At 46.6% G+C, this 22,638-nt stretch overlaps 1 protein-coding gene across 2 annotated transcripts in view; it reads right to left on the bottom strand.

Moving 5' to 3' along the window:
• The window catches only part of Pxdn (peroxidasin), a 77,462-nt gene that overhangs the window by 17,978 nt on the left and 36,846 nt on the right, over positions 1–22,638 (bottom strand). The window contains exons 4-16 of one of the 2 annotated variants that reach the window (XM_059248473.1): positions 20,488–20,559; positions 17,354–17,425; positions 16,952–17,023; positions 14,489–14,658; positions 14,105–14,222; positions 11,767–11,936; positions 9,357–9,629; positions 6,975–7,091; positions 5,764–5,922; positions 4,955–5,067; positions 4,058–4,214; positions 1,329–1,437; positions 563–720 (exon numbers count right to left, since the gene is read on the bottom strand). In XM_059248473.1, coding sequence (XP_059104456.1) covers positions 563–720; positions 1,329–1,437; positions 4,058–4,214; positions 4,955–5,067; positions 5,764–5,922; positions 6,975–7,091; positions 9,357–9,629; positions 11,767–11,936; positions 14,105–14,222; positions 14,489–14,658; positions 16,952–17,023; positions 17,354–17,425; positions 20,488–20,559 — 1,760 coding nt within the window. The remainder of the gene's footprint in view (positions 1–562; positions 721–1,328; positions 1,438–4,057; positions 4,215–4,954; positions 5,068–5,763; positions 5,923–6,974; positions 7,092–9,356; positions 9,630–11,766; positions 11,937–14,104; positions 14,223–14,488; positions 14,659–16,951; positions 17,024–17,353; positions 17,426–20,487; positions 20,560–22,638) is intronic. The other variant, XM_059248474.1, reaches the window with a different exon arrangement.

Raw genomic sequence — 22,638 nt, 5'->3', positions numbered from 1 at the left:
CATATAAGACCTATACACATACATGTACATTTTCTCTCCCCCTCTCTCTCTTTCTTACTCTCTTTCTGTCTCTCTCTGCTGGTCAAAGTCGGCACTGAACCTTTTCATTAAAGTATCTCTAGCCTATGTCTGGCTCTGGAGACTCAGTCTGCACATATTAAAGGCTTACAGAGGATGATCTTCAAAATATCCATACAAAGATCCAAGAAAGCAAGGGGGCATGAGGAATTCCAGGCTGGGAGAAGCAATTAGAAACACCAGCTACCTCAAGACTGTCCTATGAAGCTTCCCCTTCACACAAGGACTAGGCCTGTAGAAAGAAGGACACACAGGAAGCCCAGCAGAGACACAGATCAATCAGCCACAGCTCAGCTAATCAGGTCCTATACTAGGCAAAGTCCTCAGCTGACCCAAAGAGACACCAGGACCTGTGCAAGTTCAGGAAAAAATGGGCTCAGATACTAATGCAGTCATGGCCAGAGCCTCTCACACAATGCACATGCAGCAGGGTGTGTTTGCTACCTCATGCTCAAGTAAGAAGGTGGAAGAACATGGTACTGACTTGTTCCATTCAAGTCCACCATCAAGCCATGCTGAACATGCTCCTGGATCAGCTGTAGGGTCCGCTCGAAGATCTCTCCTGCCCGGGCTTGTCCCACTGTGTAGGGGTCCCGTGGGTACCGGAACAGGGCGAGTAGGTCATTTGGAGAATGAGGACGGCTGGCAGGAGTGAGGGAGAGAGAGAATCAATGAGATAAATCACTGGGGACAAAATCCAGAAACTAAAACTGTACTGATATTTCTAAATTTCTATCGCTACGTTGGACAACGTGGTGCACTGTACCTTACTCATCCCAGGTGGAAGGCGACAGAGCAACAGACAGACAAACAAGAACCAAAGACACTGAAAACAAACCATTAATAAGTCAAGAGAGAGAGTCACGGGCATCGCATTTCAGGTAAGGTGCAGAGAGTCTGTAGCAGCTGCCAACATGGACGGAGCCACTGGCCACCTCAGTAACATTTTGTTTTTGCCAAATGGTTTCTAACAAGCCAAAAAGAATGAGGTGGGTCTTCTAAAAAATGTTTTGATTGTGAATCACAGTCCAGAGCCTGTGAAGAAGGTCCACCTCCTGCTAGCACGCTAACCCCAGAGAAGCCAGTCAGCTGACGCTCCTGGTGGCTGTCATATGGAATTTCTTAGAACTTTTATAGTGAAGTGTGGGGAGTGAAACAGGTAAAAGACCCACGCACTAGGAAAACATGACTTCCACCCCACCCACCCGCTTCCCCATCCAAGGCCAGCACCACAGCCCTGCCCACCATACCTGTCAAATAAGTGTGTCCGTGTAGAGTTGATGGCTCTGTCAACGGTTGCAATGGCTTCAACAATAGAGGTAGCGACATATGGGTCCCCATTTCGACTCACATCAGGAACTAGGAAAACATGAAGTCACGTTAGCAGAAAAAAATAAACACTCCGTTCTTACTCATACAACCACGTCTAGACACGACATCATCTAGACCTAAGTCATGCTTTCATCCAAAAGATATTTCTGTTTGCTGAACCAATGCTCAAGCTATTTCATCACAAATTCTGCTAGAAGCTGTTTTTAAACAGTATGGAAATCATATGCTCTTTAATTGTGAAAAATTGTATGATATCCTATAAAAGTGGCAAAATGTTTGTGACACAAAGCACACATGTGCTTATACCCAGTATGACATTTGTGGGGGGCTGAGGCTTCTCAGGTCTACCTAGTGGACAGTGACATCAGGGGAGGTGCCTTCATTCTAGAAGTCTCTGTTCTTCTAAAAGGACAACCATCCCCGATGCTGGACTCCACTCTTTACTTCCCGCCCCATTGCCAGTCCCTTACCCTGCTTCCGTGGTCATCATCACGACATCTTTATTAGGGCCCACAGACAGACAGACAGACAGACAGACAGACACATATACACACACACACACACACACAGAGCAAAAAATAAATAAATCAGCACCTAGATACCCAGATGCCCTGCACACACCACCTACACATAATACACATACCACAGCATACAGAATAAACATGCCACACAACACACTGTAGATGACACATCACACCATATTACATCATCATCGCACACAGAATAAGCCTACACCATAGTGCACACCACACAGATACACACACAATACACAGCAAATGTAACACACCACAATCTGTCTCCATCAAAGCTTCACACTTGATTCCTTTTTATTTTATTTTATTTTTTTATGAAACAAGGTCTTAGTATCTATCTGTCTGTCTGTCTATCCATATCTACCTATATGTATACATCTATATCTATCTGTCTATGTATCTATATAGATAAGATATGCCAGACCCTGGCTGAAATAGAACTCACTGTATAGACCAAACCAGCCTTGAACTCACAGAGTGCTACCTGTCTCTTCTAAGTGCTGGCAATGAAGGCACGTACCACCATTCCAAGTGCTGGCAATAAAGGCATGTACCACAAACTCCAGTGTGAGTCTCAGTTCTTGTTCCTTTCTCACCTCCTAAGAACTGGTCAGTAGTCAGTCTTTGCCAAGCACAAATAACCCCACCCTAACCCATCTTTACCCTCAGCCACTGAAGCAGCTCTCACCACTTCCATCTTAACCCAATGGTTAGTTCTCCTTTATATCCTCACAGGCCTGGACACAGCTGAAGAGACCTGCTGAAATGACCCTTCACTTGGTTGCTGTGGCAGACAGTGTGTGGCTAGGGTGAACTCCCCTGCTGGGATGGACTTCCTCCCCGGGGACAGACAAGGCATGGCTGGGATAGACTCTCCTGCTCAGGCAAAACTCCACTGCCTGGGACACAGTGGGAACTACCTGCTTCGACCAGCCTCTGGTGCATTTATGCATATTGCCTTCCTGTTCACACTCATCATCTTTCTTCCTCTTCTCCCTACTCTGGCTCTTCTCTCCACATCGATTGACAGGTACAGAGTCTATTTGATACAATCCTTGCTCTCTGGCTCCATCTCCTCACTGGTCATTTGGAGAATATCTTTTTGTTGACTTCCTTTTTTAGCCAGTTTGATGTCTGGACACCCAAGGGCAGAATGGCCATTCTGGTTCTTAGACAGGTTCTCCTGGGTGACCTCATCTAGTGCCAGGGTGTTAACATACTCAGCCCTGACTCCTTCCTTGAGCTCCAGACCCCATAACTCTCTCATCAATTTCTTCCCTTTGCTGTGTCTGAGCAGGGTTCTTGGCTCTCCTCTTCCCCAAAGTTAAGCAAGACAGGCAGAGGGGAGAATAAAAGTGGGGGAGGATGCAGAGATGAAATCTTCACACTCTGGCTAATTACTACCCTGGGAAAGGACAGTCCGTGTGCATGAGGAACATCCCAGGCTGCACATAGCCATAACCAACTGGGAGGCATGGAAATGCCTGCAGGGATCATCGTAAAATGCACTATTGGGTATGAAAAGAGCTGTCAAAAAATAAAAAAAAAAAAGTGCAGGAAGAGGAAGATACTCCAAGGTAAGCTCAGCCATTGACCTAGTTAGGGCCAAACTTTCTGACTTGTGAATCATACTACCATCATATTCTCATTTGATTTCTGGTGCTGTAACAAATATCCTGGCAAAAAGCAACTTAGGGAAGAAAAGATATATTTGGCTTACAGTTCCAGGTTACAGTTCACTATTGAGGAAGTCGGGCAAGAACTTAAAAGTACCAAATCCAGTCAAAAGCACAGAAAAATCAAATGTATCCTTCGTCTTCTCTTACGCTGTTCAAGACCACTTGCCCAGGGAATGGTGCCACCCATAGTGGGCTTGGTCTTTTTACATTAATTAACAATCAAGACAATCTCCTACAGATATATCAACAAGCCAACCCTATCTAGATAATTCCTGAATAAACTTTTCCTGGGTGATTCTAGATTATGTCACATTGACAGTTAAAACTAACCAGCACACACCCTAAATGGATGCTCATAGGATGAAGATACAGCCCTGATATTATATCTCCCAAGCCCTCTGAGACAATGCATTGTCCTTGGCATACACATCTTACCATTCACACTGAGTACCATGCTGACAGAGGAATATCCAATCGTGTTCCGAGCTACACACTCATATCGACCTGCGTCCGCAGTGCCAACATCATTGATGGTCAAGAATCCTTCAGGGCTGATGTGAAATTTTCCACTTTCTGTTACCTGAACACCATCCTGGAGCAAAATAATAAAAATGATATTGCAGTAAGATTGGGAAACAGAAGTTGCTGCCCTGGGAGAAAGGAATGTCCATCCAGTGTTAAGACTCAAATGGAAACAAATCTCTGAGGCTATTTTTACATCTGTCCCAATCTTCCCAGGGAAGACTTATTACTATTCTCCCAAGTCCAACTCAATGAGACAAGCTCTTCCACATACCTGTCCTTTACTGAGAACAGAGATATGTGCAATAGATGAGCCCCACTATATTGGGAGCACCTATGGTAACTCCTGGAGGCCATGAGCTGTGATGGAAAGGGCTCAGAGAAACAGGCCTCTAGGAGAGAGGGCAATTCAGAGACAGAAAATAATAAGCTGTGGCAGACCACAGCTGTGCCACTGTGGAGAAGGTGGGTGGGCAGCGAAGGAGCTGGAGAGCCTTGAGAACTGGCACTCAGAGGGATCCCTAGTGAGGTCACTATTCTATCTCAGCAAGCTCCTTTGTGTACAGTATGTGGATTCTGCCTAACCATGGGCTAAATATGAAGAGCAAAGAAAAATGAAGTAATAAAAATTCAACTTCACTCCTTGAAGTTGTGTACCTGTAGAGGACTTTCTTTACTTCTGATGCTGGAGTGTGTATTTTGTTTTCATTATCTTTATTATTAAGGCTGCCTTCAGGGTACTTGAAACACACGTTTCCTGCATCACACTTCCCACATTAGAGAGAGCCTGGGTGAGGTGTCAGCTCTTACCTTGTTCCAGGTGATGGCTGGCTCCGGTTCCCCCTGGGAGCTACAGGGCAGCTGTACATTGGTCCCCACCTCTACAGTCATGTCACTTGGGATGCTGGCAAACACCGGGGTGACTAGGAGGCAAGTGTGGAGAATGAGGCAGCTCCTGATTCATATCACAAAGCGTCAGAAGAGCAGCGCCCACACAGGCCAACCCAGAGCCCTGCAAGTGAACTTGTTGGCTAAGATGAAAAATGGCGGCTTGGTTGGCAAGCCAGGCTGCCTGCACTCCTCAACTCAGACCCACTACCAAGAGGCAGCAGCATGCAGTGTGACATGGCCCACTGACAAAACAATGATCCTGATGTTCAAAACTCATCGGGCAGAAGAGGTAGCTTGGCAGGCACCACTGTGCGATCCCACCATGGGGAAGTGCACCTGAGCACACTGTGTTTGCCAAGCAAGTACAGGAGGGGAGTCCACAAAACCCACAGTGGACATTATGGGTCTAAGAGACAAACAAGGTTCATGGTACCCTCATCAGCCTTACAGAAATCAAGAGCCTCAGGCTGCATCTAGTTGTCTTCCCTAATATGCTCACTAACGAAGTCAGACTCTTTGAGGCCAACATGAAATGAATAAATGTCTTTATAACAAAGGAAATAAAGATATAAGTGCCTGTGAATCCCTCATGAACACAAGTACCATGGTTCTAAGCAGAACACAGTGATCAGAAGAGCTAGAACTACAATACTGATGCTGATGTCAGCTGCAGGAAGTGTGTCACTGGTGATAGGCACTCGCAAATCTACCCAGTCAACAGCACTTACCTCTGGGCTGTACATTCAGGTGGGCCACGACCTTCTGGGAGCCGATGATGTTGACAGCCTGGCACTCATACTGGCCTTGGTCATGGAGGGCAACCCCAGAGATCCTGAGTGTGCCTGAGGATAGCACCAGGTGCCGCCTGTCCACTGAGAGCTGGCTCCCTACAAAGTGGGGCAAGACAGCAGTCACCCTGGATATAGAGGCTTTCAGAGTTAGGGTCAGAGCCAGGCAATTTAAAGAGAATGTTATCTCTGAAGATGGCAATGTCACTGGGCTGAACTTCTTGGATCAGGTACCAAATGCCCACTCCTGCTCCATCAAGTAGGTACTTATTCAACATCCCCGTGTGGGCTCCAACAGTAAAGGAGGAGTCAAGGAATATCATATCCCAGGAATATCACAAAAAGGGACAGAGAACAGAGCCAAAAGGCAATTTAGGGGTGAGGACAAGACAAGGACTCAAGTGCCTGTAGGGCTGACCCCAAGCTATGCCTAAGGAAACAGACAGAAAAAGAACCTAGGCCCAGACTGCACAGAAGTCAAGCCCCCTTGGAGGTTGAGGATACTGGCACACGTTTTTGTGGATAAGCCTTTCCACCAGGTAGCTTTCCTAGCCAACCAAGAGGAAGTGTGCAACTGGCCTCTACCTCGTTCTGTTTCTTAGGATCCATGAGCACTCCCCAGAAGGAGGATGCAGTGACCTTTTCATTTAAGCCAAGGTGGCAGATCATCTCCAGGGTCCCTGCCTAGGCTGTAGGGCAGGAACACTGGAGACCTACAGAGGTTTCCTCAGTGAACTTAGCACCTGCCCTTGCCACAGTCTCACCCAACCTGATGAGTTTTCATCAGACCCAGCCATGATCTGACCAAGTGTTAAGTGATCACACACCCAGTGCAGAAATGGTGGGACAGCTCTGGGAATTAGGGTATAAACCCTGTTTTAGTGGGTTCTACAGGTTCTAGCCCACACACTGTGAACCACCGTACAGATGCTCCAACAGGCACCCTGAGTCCTTCTGCAAAGACGGCTTCAATCCATGATGCCTACAGGGACCACCGGTGCGGCACTACAAGGCAGGTTCTATGAGTACCTCATCCTCTTCAATGCCACAGCTCACCCCTTTGGGAAAGATACTGGTTTTTGCCTGACCCAGGGACAATAGCTTGTGTCCCAGATGAATGAGAAGACAGAGGGCCCAGGGCAACACCTTACCTCCCTTGGTCCAGGCGATGACTGGCTGAGGGTAGCCCTTAGCTTCACACTGGAAATCCACAGTCTGTCCTTCGATGACCACTCTGCTCTGAGGGGTCACAGTGAACTGAGGAAGGGCTGCAGGGGAAGAACATTTAAATGTGACACTGAGAGACAACACCCTATACAGTGACAGCACAGCCAAGGGACTTTACCAAGGGTATCATGGTCTTTGTAAGCAGTTCCTCCAAGATTAAAACCTTCCGTCTTGGAGGGAGACTTAAGGAGTATCGACGAAAGGCAGGTGAAACAGCAGATGGTCTAGGGGAAGGGAAACACTACAAAAGAGCTTCAGGAAGTCCCCCAAACTGACCAGTATATAAACAATAACACCGCTGAGAGAAGACTCTCAGACAGTCCCAGCCACCTGGAAGAAACAGTCAACACCAGTCAAACAGCCTCAACGCAGCAGAGATCAACCAAGCTGACCAGAAGGAATAAAAACATGGAGCTGCTTGGACAATGCTCAGACCAACTGAGCCAACTGGAAAGGATACTCTCCAAACTGCTGAGCTTCCTGCAGGCTGTGCAGTATCCTCCAGGTTCCCTGCTTTGGTGAGCTATCACCCATGCTTGGGTGGGCATTGGTGATGCAGCTGTCTTTGAATCATTTCTGCTCACCCATATTCCTGTAAATAACCCCTATAAAACTCATTGGTTTCCCAAGTAGACTTTGGTGACACTGGTACTTTGGTCTGCATTCACAGCTATGCACAAGATGCACATGGCATTGTAATCTAAGAAATGTCACAGCTGTATGCAAAGCACTCACACTGGCTCATGACCACTGTGCCCTTGGCAATGTATACCGTATACACATTGCTGTAATGTCAGTACATTCAAAGCTGTATGCAAGGTGCACACGCTGACTCACTATTACTGTGACCTCAGGATATACTCAGAGCTATCTGCATCAATACACACTGATTTACTTTCAATGCCCAGGTATTCATGTCCACATTCATAGACGCCAGTACCTGGGTACTCTGAACATTGCAACCTCCAAGTCCTATTCTCCTAAGGAAAGCTGTCTAACCACCAAATCATGTGTGACAGGTCAAATGGAAGGGATGCTAAAGATCTTAAAAAGCAAGGCAGACAATACTGTTAGTAAAGGTGTAGGAGAACCAGCCCTGAAACTGTGACCATGGGAGAGCTGTCCCCATTACCCATCTGTCTTGTGGCAACAGGGGCGGGAGAGATGTGCCCCCCTCCCGCCCATCAGTGCCAGAGGCAGGTGGGAGAGATGACCCTGTGGTCATAAGAGTAGGAGAGGCATCCCTGACCCCCACCAGCAGCAACACTCGAGAGAGCAGCCCCTGCACCTCGCCAGGGTAGCACAATAGAGCCAACCCTGTTAGTGCAGGTGTAGGGGAGCCAGCCCCGAAACTGTGACTATGGGAGAGCTGTCCCAATTTCCCATCTGGTGGACCAACCCTATAGCTGCCCAGGCCCAGACCCAGGGTTATGACTTGGCTTTCCCCAACATCCACCCCATCTATGATCTGCTAGAGCATGTCAAGGGACCTGACCCACAGACCTAAAGCTGCAGGATCTCCACAACACAGGGTGGCAGGGGGATGTCCAGGAAGAATCTTAGTCAGGGCCCAGCATTGAACATGTAGTAGAGACCAGGGGCCTCGAACCAGACCAGTGACTCTTTGCAATGAACACTTGCAAGTCGAGATGTATGGACAAAGGAGCATATGGCATGACTTATTTGGTCACACTTTCTTCCTTTTTTCTCTTGAATTTTGTTTTATTTGGGAGGGTGCAGGCACAGAGGGTGGATGTGAAGGGATGGGGAATGAATGGATCAAGATGTATGATGTGAATAACACATAGAATTAAAAAAAAAATCAAGGCAAAGCTGAAAAAATGGCTCAGTCCCTAGAAGCCACATAAAACAACCAAGTTGGACAGAGTGCTAGGGAGGTGGGTCCATGAAGCTTCCTGGCCAGCCAGCGTAGTCTACTTGGTGATTTCTAGGGCAATGAGAAACTCAGTCTCAAAACAACTCCAAACCCCTAAAACCAGAATGGCACCTGACATTGTTACCCACCCACATACAAAAATACATGTGCATGAGCATGTTCACATAAGCATGCACACATATACATATCAAAATAGCTAGGCATGGCAGTGCACACCTTAATCCCAGCACTTGAGATGAGGATCGAAAGTTCAAGGCCAGGCTAGGCTGCGAAGACCTTGTTCTCAAAAAACAAAGAAAAATGAAAGGGTAAGTTAAGTGGTACAGAGGGCATGTGATACGGTGAAGGCCGGGCAAAGCCAAGGGCACTACTGATGGAGTCATGAGAAGACAAGCGTCTGACGGCTCACCCTGTACGATGATGAGGGCTGTGGCGTGGATGCTGTCCACACTGTTGGAGGCAAAGCATGTGTACTCTCCACCATCACTCTGCTCGACGTTCTGTATGTACAGTCCTCCAGAGGGAGTGATATTCACTCGCGGGTCAACCGGCAAGGGTGTCCGGTCACCTCTTGTCCAAGTGATCTGCGGCAGAGGGTGGCCTGTGGCACTGCACTCCAAAGTGACACTCTCGCCCACCAGTACCTCTGTGTTCTGCGGCTGGATTACAAAAGTGGGTCGGGCTGTCACAAACAGAAATTCTCAATTAATTTCTCACAGCTTCACAAGATCTCTACTTGGTATTTTTGATGCCTAGGCTGTCCATTCACCCTAATGGCTTCCAAAATAAGTAAAACCAACAACATTTAATTACATAATCACTTGTTGTCTTGCTTTTCCAAATAAATACATAGATGGGGCTGAGGAAATGGCTCATGTGAACACAGGGGCCTCAGTTCAAATCCCCAGCAAACAAAACCTCAGATGTGATAGGATCTGTCATTCCATCATTTATAATGCAGGATGGGAAGCAGAAGAAGAATCCTCAGAAGCTAGCTGGCCAGCCAGTTTATTGTACGTAGGGTGACCAACAAGAGACTCTGTCTCAAACAAGGTACAAGGCATGCATGGATCAACAGCCAAGGTCGCCTTCTGATCTCTGCACTGTGGCACACATGTCTCCACATTCACACATGCACACATGGATTAATGGGGGGAAAAAGTACAGAAAATAAAATGGTGCCCACACTCAGGTCAACTAAAGGTAGGCAACCTGTGGACAGTGACCACCACTATGGGGAGAGCTGTATTTCTTTCCCCAGACAGATTCTAAATTCTCTAAAGAACCTTTGCTTTTGTTATTATAAATACACTGGCAACCCGATTAAACCTTTGTGGTAGTCTCTATTGCCATAAGAAATTGTGGGGTATATTTAAATCATGTAAAAAATATCACTTTCATCACATATACACACACACACACACAAAAAAAAAAAAAAAAAAAAAAAAAAAAAACCCTGCAAATGAAAGAACAGTGTCAACTCTAAATCTAATGGGAGGAGTCCACACATTTGCTAGTATGTTTCACAGGAAGGTTTTCACACGCAGTGGGACCATAGCAGACATAGCCTACCTGGAGAGAGGGAGCCATGGTCATAAGAATGGAAGTTGCACACACCCTTGTATTGGAAACTACCCTACAACTACCCTTGTATTGGAAACTACCGTTGATACTCAACCTACACATGATTTCCTAAGTCTGTATTATGCCCTGTGCTGTTTCTTGTGGGTTCACAACCCTTATCCATAAAACATGAAATCCAAAAAGTTCCAAAAAACAAAATTTAAAAAAAAAAATTGCTTTGCAAAATTTGACATGCACTTCTAGTTTCTACTGAGACTCTATATACAGCTTTCCTTGTGGGCATTAGCACCTAGATTGTGGTATATCACCCCAGAGTATAAGTTAGTAAATGGATTATGTTCTATGTTGCCTTTCTTCAAAAAACAAAACAAAAAACCAGAAACTATCGTGACCCACAGGTTGAGAACTGCTGGGTTATGGTGTTCCACTGTCTGGATGAACAGTGAACACCGGCCATGGACAGAGCAAGCAGACCAGAACAGGGCTGGTGCCTGTGGAACTGTAGCAGAGGTGCAAAGGCCACAGCTGTGTTTCCTCTGGTTTGGACAGACGTTTGGCATTTTAAATATGATATGCGAGTACCTTAAGCATAGATATGCTAAACAAAAATCAGCGTTTTAAACTTTAATTTGAAATAATCAAAGCCCTTGGTAAGCAGAGGCCTCAGTGCCAAGAAGCATGTATCTGATGTGGCTGTGCAGGGTACCTGCCGTGAGGCATGGCCAGTCTCTCCAGGTGGCTATTAGTGGAAACATGTTTGTAGACCTCGGGTCGTAATCATAGTTCGACTATGAATTCGTTTGTAATTGGTATTTGCTAAGCAAAATAACAGGGATGAGGTAAGTCCACTGGCGATTGTTAGTGTGGTTGCTCCTATAAAGCTTCATGGGATTTAAATCACGGTGGTTGCAATTACTGATGTTATATGGCTTACTGAGGAATAAGCAATTAAGGATTTTAAGTCTGTTTGTCATAGGCAGATGGAACTGGTTATGATTATTCCTCATTTCTTACCTGTGGCAGTAACTCAAAGCTTCTGTATATACCCCTGCAGCAGGGTGTAGCCTTGGGCCTGAGGCAGGTTAGAACGACCTATGACCCTGTGCTTCAGAAATCTCGTGAGCCACTTGGCATGGAAACTTTACCATCTCAGACTTCACTGAGTTGGAGTACAAAGAAAGGAGGAAGAGGGTGGGTGGTTAGGGTAGCCTTCTCGTGCAATATCCTCCACTTACCTGGAGACCCCAAGTACCTGAGGGTCACCTCATGTGTTTTCGCCTCTCCAGCCACATTTTTTGCCATGCACTGGTAGACGCCCTCATCTGCCTCCTGTGTGTTCTGGATCATCAGTGTGCCGTCGTCCAGCAAGTTTAAGCGTGAGTCTGTCTTCATGCTCAGCTCATTACTACAGAGACAGAAACCAGTGTGCTCACAGCTCAAGCCAGTACTGTACCCCTCCCGGGGGTCAGTCCTCCAGTGGGCTCTAATGCTCTAGAATGCAGCTGACACATGCTAGACTCAGAGAACAAGAGCAACAGATATGTTGCTTCCAGATGTTCCCCTCAGCAAGTGTGACTTAGCAGACATGTCTAGGGGAGTACAAATATGTGTTCACTATTGCATGCCCAATCTAAATGCTTTAATGTGGTCCTAATTCCAAACAAGGAAAACATTAACCCAATGGAAAATGCAAATAACACATTTCCCTTACATTAAAAAAATGTAGAAACATAGTTTTATATAATTAAAAGCAAGAAGCTAGGTATGGTTCCCATACCTATAATCTCAGTACTTGAGAGGCTGAGGCTGAAGGATCAGAAGTTCAAGGTCATTCTCCACTACACAACAAGTTAGAAGCTAACCTGGGATGCATGAAATCCTATCTCAAACAAACAAAACAACCTCTGATCCTCATTTCTAGGCTCTGGGCATGCTTCTCACTCAGTGTCCTGGAAGGCAGCAACCCCTGGGTGCATGTGGGTCAGCAGCAGGAATGCCAGGGAACCTTAGTGAGTGACAAACAGAGCTAGCACCAAAGGACAGGCCTTGAGACTTTGACTCAAGGTCAGTCATATTTATTTTTGTAGTTTTAACTTAAGTCTTCCATTTATAAAAGGTATGAAGGTCTTGAGCCATAGTGATGCTCCTCTACTGTCTAATACAACCTTCTAACACTTTAGAATCCCACTGTAGTCAGTCCTAGACTTTAACTCTCATCAGCCCCAGAACTACACATGACATGGAGGTTTTTAAAGGGTTGAATGTATCTCACATTTTTCCCCATACAGTTGGCTCCAAGATCAATGTGACCAACTCAAGACCTGGCACAATCCTGAGCTCTTCATGACTCTGATGTATCATCTTTTCACTGTGCCCCTGAACTCTACCAAATGTTGAGTGGTCACTCTATTTGTTTCGTCTGTAAACAGAGCTTTACTTAAGAGAGCTTCCTGTTTGCTATGGAATCTGAGTCTCAGCTGGAACAAGGATGACTTAACAGTCAGTGTCTGAACCTTCTGTTCCTAAACTCAATTTGTGATGTTCTCAAGGAGGCTTCTCTGCTTCTGAAAGACTGGGCACAGCCAGTGAGCTTGGCATGAACACACTGGAAGCCAGACCATGAATGCAATCATCACTCTGGGCAGATGTCTGTTGGTACAAATGGATTTAAGAGGTGATTATATGATGGTTTTGTGTTTAGGATTTCCCTCTAAGGATTCCACCTTCAAAATGTAAGTTTAAAAATGCTTTACATCACCACAGACAAGAGTACTATCCCCAGGCACCTTGACTTCATTCTAGACTGGGTCTCTGCCCCTGAATCATGGTCATCACTGCTTGTCCCAACCCCACTCATATGTGTCCCTCTCCTTGACTCTCTGTGTCCACTTCCCTCCCACAATAAACCCAACCAACACCCAGCTCTCAGATCCAGCTGGCGGGATGCTCCCACAGCTGGGCCAGAGTGTTGGCAAGCCGACAACCCCTTCTGCCATCCATGAACAACTGCTGTGAGGTGTAAGGCAGTCACAACCATGTTTGTAGAATGAAGAGAAGCTCCTTCACTCAGAACAAGACTCCAGAAGCCAAAGGAGGCCTGAGTAGACTCATCATAGCCCACACACTTAGGCCTTAAAGAAGAGAAGAAATGGGCCAAATACATCATCTGTCTCCAACCCCAGAAAGTCCATCATCATGGCGCAGGTCCAAAACTTACTAACATCTTGCCAAACACCAGAAGCCCTGGCCAGAGAACAAATGGACAGAAATGGACATACAGCACTTCCCTAACTCCCACTGGATGGGGCAAGAAAGTTCCAAAATGCTGCCAGGTCAATGGCTGACCAGGGGAAAGAGACCTGTGGCCTAGGAGGAATGAGTCCCACTGGAGAGAAAGCTCTTCTTCCAGTAACTCAGGCAGCTGCTATGTGGAAGAGGGAAGGTATGGAACGTTTTCTTCCTTTATATCTCCCTACATAGAAGGGGAAGATGTCTGTCAAGCATGGGGAAGTGCACAGGCTCCTGATGTGGCCCCCAGGGCTTCAGTGAACATTTCTACTCTCCACAACTCACTTGTTTCGAAGCCAGATGATCTCAGGTTTGGGGTTGCCCTCGGCCCTGCAGGTGAAGTACACGGTGTTCCCTGATGTGACATCTGCATCCTGCGGCTCTGATGTGATCCGGGGCCGTTCTACATACAAGGAATGAACCATGGAGAATAATGAGGCTCAAACAGGTGGGAACCCAAATCAGAATCCTCTTGGCAGGGTGATACTGTAAGGCCTGAATACACATCTCGGCACCCCCCTCCCCCCCAAAAAATGACATACTGCCTTTCCAGAGTTTCAGCCTTCCATGACAGAAGACAAATCAGCCCCTCTGCAATGTCAACTGAGGATAAGCCTGGACTCCTAGGGTCATACTGGTCCTTCGGCAGGGACTCCAGGGACCACTCACCACAGTTGAGCTCTTCTGGAGTGATGGTAGCCACAGAGCGTCCTTGGATGCGTCTGGGATACTCGCAGGTGGCTGCTGCCTGTGCATTCCCAGATTGGGCATAGGTCTTCAGCAGATCTGCCAACCACAGTATTTCACAGTCACAGTGAAGCGCATTTGAGTCCAGTCGCCTATGGAAAGAAGTCATGAAGATTTGCAGGAGTTAAGGAGACTTTGACCCATCCTGGACAGAGCAACCTCCAGGTTCTGGAGCCTCAAGGATGCTAAAGATGTTGAACATCTGGGCATTAATCATGTAAGGAATTGGTTTTTACAGGAGAGAATCTGAAGGACTGAGGGAGGCAGTGGTGGTCAAATATCTACAGAAAAGCCCGAGAGTCTAAAGCCCTGAGAAGGCTCTCAGTAGAGAGGTAAAGCCAACCAGCGACCAAGTACTTAGCTTCAAACCCAGGAATGGGCTGTGGATATAACCCAGTAGTAGAACATTTTTGCCTAGCATGCTGGAGGCCCTAGGTTCAAACTAAACACAACAAAAAACACGGCAAGTGTGGGCTAGACAAGTCACAGACTTTCCTGAGAGTCACTGACAGGTCACAACAGTGCTCCACTCTGTGGCATTCCAGAACAACTCAATGTCCCCATGCCTATGGGAGCATCACAGACATGATGAGCGGGGTTGCATCTCATGGATGAGGCAGCACCAGGGTAACGGCACTGTGGGGGACAAACTCTGTCTCCGTAGCTAGAGCCATCAGGATCCCTCACTTTGAAAATTGTTCTGCACAAAGGCAAGATCTTTGGGGTTCAAGTGGGGACACGTGCCACCTGACAGGTCATGAGGCGCACAGCCTGAATCCTATCAGACACAAAGAGGCAAGCCACTCTTACCCAAAGAGTGACTTAAATGGGAACAGGAACTCCCTGGAGAACATGACCAGTTGGGGATTGAATTCTGGGTAGCAACACTACTACTAGATACATACTCCACAACCTGGTACCCAGGGGGAAGACACAGGCCCAATCCACATTTGTCCAGGGCATTAGCTCAGAGGAGACAATGACCCAAATCTGGTACCACTACACACACATCTATATCCCCTGGCAGAAATATGGCCAACAAGATGCAGCACCCCACACTCAGGTAAGAAATATGGCCAACAAGATGCAGCACCCCACACTCAGGTAAGAAATGGGCATTGGGTTGGATAACAGCCATCGCTTCCTGGAGCACCCAGCCTGCAATCCACTTCTGAATAGCAAGATCCTACAGTCAGAAGACTACCAAGGGGTCAGTGGGTGAGCCTGGATGGGCAGTTCAGCATGACATACCTGTCCAGTCTACCCCAGCCAGCTGAGTGAGCTGGAAGAAGGCCACACACCATTTTGATTGCTCCTTGGGAAAGGGCATTTGAGTGAGGCCATTGAGGGTCAAGGCCAACTCTGATCGACTTAGCCCTTATCTCCAAATCTAGGATGTTCATGTTTGAGCAAGGTAAAGGCAGCAAAAGAAGGAATGTCTTGGGTTAGAAGGGCTGGGATTCCTCTAAAAGAGCAGTGTGTCTCTCTGAGGCTGTAAATAGGGAAATCCATCTGTAGGCTAGTCCATGGGTTGCCCCATCCCTCGCCTGGGCCCTCCTGACATTTATCTTAGCAATGTCTTTCTCCCCTCTTATACACCAAAGACATGAGTTTTCATTCTATTTTCCCACCCCAAATGTGGATTCACCTTGTCTGGTGGTAATTTCTTCTCTGGAGAAAGAATTTTTGTCTCATGGACATGGACAAAAAAGTAACAGCCCCTGACTGGTCATGCTCCCCAGCGAGTTCCTATCCACATTTAAGCCACTCTTTGGGTGGGAATGGCTTGCCTCTGTGCATCTGATAGTATTCAGGCTGAGAGCCTCATGATCTGGTCAGCTTCAGAAATGAAGCCAGCCCCATGAGCACTGGAGTCCATTATAGACACCACACATTCCAGTAACATCTTAACTGTGCTCTTGAGACCACAAGACAACAATCAAGGCTGTTAAATAACTCCATTAGCACTAAAATACCTTAATTCTATTATAATAATAAGTATACAAAGGTTATTTCAGGAGGCCTTAAAAAAAAACTGGGTAGACATCTGTCTACTTATTCAGGTAAAATAATTTCAAGAAAAGGAATATGAGGCATATGCCTGAAGATGCTTCCAGAATGGCTTTCATTCTCATCAGTAAAATATGTGGCTTGCAATTAAAACTTAATTGGGGGAATTTAAACATAATTTAAAAACTGTCTCAAGATCCCTATTAAAGTATCAGCCTGCTGCCGCATGTGAGTCATTTGCTTGCCTCTTCACACTGAAACAGATTTAACAGGCCTGCCTTCCTGGCATACAGATGCATCTTAAGGCTTTCCTGAAGCTGGAGAGAGGGTGTCCCATGGACACTGGAGGCGGCAGACACCCAAATGCACACTTACAGTCGTTTCATGGACTCCAAGTGGCTGAATGTCCCAGGAACTAAGTGTGTGATACGGTTGTTATGTAAAAACCTGTGGAAAGAGAAAACAGAGCAAAACTGCATTAAAAAACAAACAAACAAAAACTTCCTAAACGTGAAAATAAGCCCAAGAGGTCACACATCTTATGGATTGTATTTATTTAACATGAGTGAATTTGACTGCTACGTGCTTCAGTTCAAGAAATAACTGGATTTCTGTCCTATTTTACTACCAAACACAGAATACCAAGCCCCACTTCTGATTTTTAGACAAGAGATGGATTTTACACATAAGCATTAGGGAAGTGTTAATCAGATGTTGATCATTCAGGCAGCATGAGCTGGGGCCTGGCTGCAAATTAAAGAAGGGAGCTGGACTCACAGTCTCTCCAGCTTCGGCAGGTGCTGGAAGGATTCTGGGTCCAGAGTTTCTATCTGATTGAAGTGCAGGTACCTAGGGGATTAAAAGAACAGCACAATGTGAACGATTTACCGACCTTTTCAACCCAGATTTTTGGCTCCAAAATTTTTTCCACACTTAGCATCCACATGTCACTAGGTACTTCCCATGCTCTGCACAGTGTGTGGAGACAAGAGGACACACGTGAGAGCAGGCAGGCTACGTTGTAGTTGGCTGACCCACAGGTGGCACCTCACGACTTAGCAAGCCCTGGGTCCCCATGAACCCAAGTGGTATGATAGTGGTCCAGACCCTTCACGTTAATCTATGAAATACCCAGCAATAGATAACAAGGAAAACCCAAAAGCAACCTAGCAGACAGGACCCCTGTCCATGTGCACACACAGGACCCCTGCACTAAGCTGTGGATGCCTCCATGTGACACTAAGAACACTATAGTTACAGAACCAGGCACTCAGGCAGGGGGTAACATGAGGTGGTGAACATCTCCTTAGGTCAAACAATTTACAATTTAGGATATAACTAATTTTGTTCTCCTGAATGCTAGTTTGCTCATTTTGAAAGATGGTGGGACTCTTTCAGCTCAATAAAATGTCAGTCACCTTTCTTACCCAGGCTTCATTGGCCTAGAGAAAAACCTTCCCTCGAGTGACTATGATAATAGACACTTCTGTTCAATGAAGGGCCAGAGACAGAATCAAGCAGTGGAGCTAACACACAGCCTTCTTCACCACAACTCCACATAAAGCCTTGTTCTCCAAACCCATTTTCATTAGCTGTGAGATTAGTGTTCTTTCTGGGTTCCCAGACGAGCTTTTCCATGGCAACTCCCCAGGCAGAACTAATCCAGAGCCTCCTAAACTCTGAGGGCCACAGTCCACAGCCCACCTGCCCTTCCTTGGGCACAGGGCACCAAGGCCTTCCTGACCTTCCTCAGGTGCAGGTATGTGCTCCTCACTCCCCATATGACAATGTGTTTGCGAGACAGGAAAGAAAGAGGAAGGCCATCGAGGTCAGTGAGTGTTCCAGCAGAGCATCTGATCCAAGGATACCAGAGGAAACAGGACCAAAGAGAAAGCCTCAGCCTCCACCATGAGTAGCTGGTGTGTGCTAGGAAGCTGAGACCAATATGCTCAGTCTCTAAGTCTCTGTGGCTCACATGAACCATCAACCCTGGGGAGCTGCTGGGGAGTCTCTGGCTGAACCTGAGCTAAGCTGGAAGAACAAGAGGGAACAAAAGCAGGATATTCAAGACTCCCACAAGGGCAGGGAGCATGGTTTGTGTTCAAAGCCCTTGAGCCTGCAGTGAAGTTGACAGGTGGGCCTCAGACATCCTGCCACAAGAAGTACCAAGGACAGTGGCTTTCAGAGTTTGCAAAACTCTGGACTGCTGGGACTCCAGGTAGATTCTGGGCACCATCGCCCTTCTTCTCTGGATGCCTGAGACAATGGAGGTCAGGGAGTGTGACTCCTCAGAACACCATTGCTGAATCAGCCACTAGCTCTGGGCCAGTGTATGGTGTTGAGAAGGTTGACGAGGGCCCCCTGTGGTGCTATTTGAAAATGCAAGGCAGATCCCAGTGCTGCTCCAGGGCTCCCCATCCAGGCTTTCACAGCCTCATGGTTCCCAATGTCCCTGTTGAGTGGCAAGGACCTGCATCTTCTGCAGGTAAGCTATGAGAGTCTGAGGCAGAGCCAGCAGGAACTCTGTTCCCAGTCACACTCTGCACAAACACAAATGTCAGACAGAGCCCTAGAGGCCTGAGTCCTTTTTGACACACTGACCTGCTCCTCTGATCACACCTGCAAGGGGTCCATCGTCCCCTAGTCTCACTACAGCATTCAGTTCTCAGAAAGAAAGCCATATCCCAGCAGCAGCAACCTGTCTCCACTAGTCTGGTTTTTTTTTTTTTTTTTTTTTTTTTTTTAAATCCCCACTGTCTCAGGATGCCGCTCTCTGTCACTAGAAAGCTCTACTGGCTATTTCACGGAAGCCACTCAAGTCCTCTTGCTCTTTATTCCCCCCAGCTGGGCTCCTTCCCTGGACTCACTGCCAGGTTAGCACCATGATGACTTGGTGAAAACAGAATGTGTCCCTTCGTAAACGTCTACATCTGTAAAGTCTCTAGGTATTTCCAAGAGTTTTTGCAATAACCTGCATTCCTTGTTTCATCTGTCTGTAGCCATTTGCGCAAGGCCTTACAAACCTCTTCTGAACACGCTTACGCCCCTTTCTAGACTCCCAGACCCGCCTACTGACTAATTAAGCTTCTGTGTGGATACAGGTGCACCATGCGGGCTGCGGCTGCCCTGACCCAGCTGTGCCAATCCTCCGGTGAAACACAGCAACAGACACGGGACTGGAGTGCAAGGCTACTCCTGCAGTACATCTAACAGCTGCTTTCCATCCACGAAATTGCAAACCCAACATAGCCTGAAATCCCACAAGGATTGCCTCAGCTTACTGAGTGAAAGGTCACTAGCCAGACACATAAACCAGAAAATCCTTCGTAACTTTACTTGAATTTTATGCCTGGAAAAAAAAAAAAGAAAAGAAACAAACAAACAAAAAACAAAAAGCCCACAAGGACTGATTTTATAACAAAGTCCAAGCTCATATGGCACTTTTGGCACACTCAACACCCACTAACTAGAACTACAAGGGGGTAAGGCTGTGTTCTCCAAAACAATGACACCGTGACTGGAACCGCACGTGGCTGTGAACACAGATCCTGTCCCATGCTGGACACTCCTACCACAACAGCCCATCTGGCTTGTGCTTGTTTGCATGTCTGTGTCTCCACCACCGTGTGAACACCAAACTTCTCACTGTTAGACAGGAAAGCAAGTTACGCTCCTGTTCCTGCAACGGTGAACGCAGGGCCAGGGTCTGATGCATAGAAGAAACACAGCAATGTCTGCTCTCGGGTGGGCGCAGGGGAGCAAGGTGGGAGAGGTGGGTGAAAAACGCCCACGGCTGCTTCTCCTCGTCATGCACATCCTCCCTGCACCCCAGGAAGTACAGACATGCATCATGCAATCAGTCATCTCTCCCTGCGGGAGGCAATAAGGCAGATGGCATGGAGGACACTTACAGTTGCTCTAGAGAGGCAAGTCCCTTAAATGCTTGCCTGTCAATTGACTGGATCTCATTCTTGTACAAATAGCTGAAACAAGAAACACGGAGGAGTATTAGCATACACATGAGCGCTCAACTCCAGGTGGGAAGTTCTGAGTCAACACACGGAGAACAGTTTAAAATCAATGCCTGCATGGGGGTACATCCAAGACATTACACTGTAGGTACCAGGCCACTCTCAACAGTCGCGTCTCTGAGACTTCAAGGTTCAAAAGCAAGTGGTCCACAGATCCTCCTACTGTGTCTACTGATGTCCTGACATCTGCTTCAAAGCCTGGGGAAGATAAAATGATTTCCCTACACATGTAAAGGGCATTGACTGTAAGATCAAAACCAGCACTTTATGCTAAACAGAAATACCAGCACAGCTCTGGAAAAACAGGGGTTGAAGGTGTCTTGAATTTCTTTCCCACCCAGAGCCCCATTCTTATACAGCAGATGCAATCCTTTCCAAGAGCCATGTGTACTACAGGGTCTGTTTTGGAATGGCATACAGTCCAAGAAAGGACCTTACGTTTTCTTAAATGGTCGAAATTAAAACAAATAATCGTATTTCACGACAAGGGAACATTGCATGATGTTCCTCACTCAGTGTCCTCCAACGGTCTGTGGGAACATGGTACAACTATTCTTCCATAGCTTCCCTTGTCTGCCTTGGTGCTGCATGAAGAGTGATCATATCTGAAGCCCTGATCCTCTGACTCAGCATGGATGAGGGCCGCTGCTGTGAAGTGCCACAGGTCCCGAAGGAGCCACCTAGCATGTGTGCTGGGCCTACCTCAGTGTGACTTCTCAACATGGGGACATGCCAGGCCTGCACTGCCCCTCATCACCCAGTCCTCAGCAGCCACCCTGGTGGCTCTGGAGGGTACTATAAGATGGCTTCCCTGTCCCCTGGGTGGCTTGTCTTCATTGGTGACACAGGCAGAGGTCAAGTCAAAGGCAAACGTCTCCCATGTTTCCCTGTCAGGTGAAATTTACATTTCAAGATGATGGCTCAGCATCTAGTATTATTACCTGTTTCCACAAACACACATCAAGTGTATGCGTGTGTGTGTGCGTGTGCGTGTGCATGTGCGTGTGTGTGTGTGTGTGTGTGTGTGTGTGTGTGTGTGTGTGATGAAACTAGAAAGAATATCATGAGAGCAGAGAATGAATGACACCTTAAGGGAGGCAGGAAGTAGAGAGGGTAATGAATACAGGTAATAAAGCAGAAGTCAGGGTTGAGGGAAGTAGGGAACCAGCTGGAGAGGAGCCACACTGAGGGAAATGGGGTCTGAGAACAAATGAGAAAGCATAATGACAGATAAATATGAAGATGCCATAATAAAACCTAGCCCTTTGTGTGCTAGCATTGATAAACATAAGAAAATTAAAATTGAAAAAACATGAATAGCAACTAACAAACAAAAAGATGTGTAAGAAAAAAAGGAAATAAAATAAAAACAAAACAGCATTTTCTGCCTTAATTCTTGGGGTATAACATGTCTAGGATCGGATCAGCATTCATTGTCGTCTATGCAAGACCCCACTTCAGGGGACTGCACCTTGTCAAAGGGTCTCAACCTCTTCTCTCTGTGGAAATCACTAAAGTGCCCCCCAAAGAACCATGAACTTTAACACGAACCATCCAGGAGGACCTGCCTGTCCCCACCAACAGCCCAGCACCTACACCAAACCCACGTCAGAAGTCGATCCTCTTTGAAACCATGTACCTACAGTAAAGACTCAATCTTTCTGCACCCCAGTTTCTTAAATGGACAGAATCACTGAGTTAAATAATTATTATTAACAAGATTTTTAGGAAATGCCTGGTACATGTCAACATCTTAGGCCTAAGTTACCACTGACTCCTGTGTCTACTTCTTAAAGCAAAATACCAAAGAATGTTGCCCTCTACTAATGCAGAGAGATGGAGTCCTGAAGGGTGTGGGAAATAAGTAAATACAACTAATATATATGAATATGTGTTTATAAAGACACGGGTGTGGGGTTGGGGGTGCAGCTCAGAGGTAGAGGGGTAAATCTCTGGATTTCCATACCCGGTACCACAAAACAAAAGCTTTAAAAATAAAATTGAAGACACTGGGACACAATGTATTTCCTT

The sequence above is a fragment of the Peromyscus eremicus genome, chromosome 22 (genome assembly GCF_949786415.1).
Source record: "Peromyscus eremicus chromosome 22, PerEre_H2_v1, whole genome shotgun sequence".
In the NCBI taxonomy this organism is placed as follows: Eukaryota; Metazoa; Chordata; class Mammalia; order Rodentia; family Cricetidae; genus Peromyscus; species Peromyscus eremicus.
Note: the sequence above shows the minus strand (reverse complement) of the source record. Positions and strands in the feature narration are given on the sequence as shown.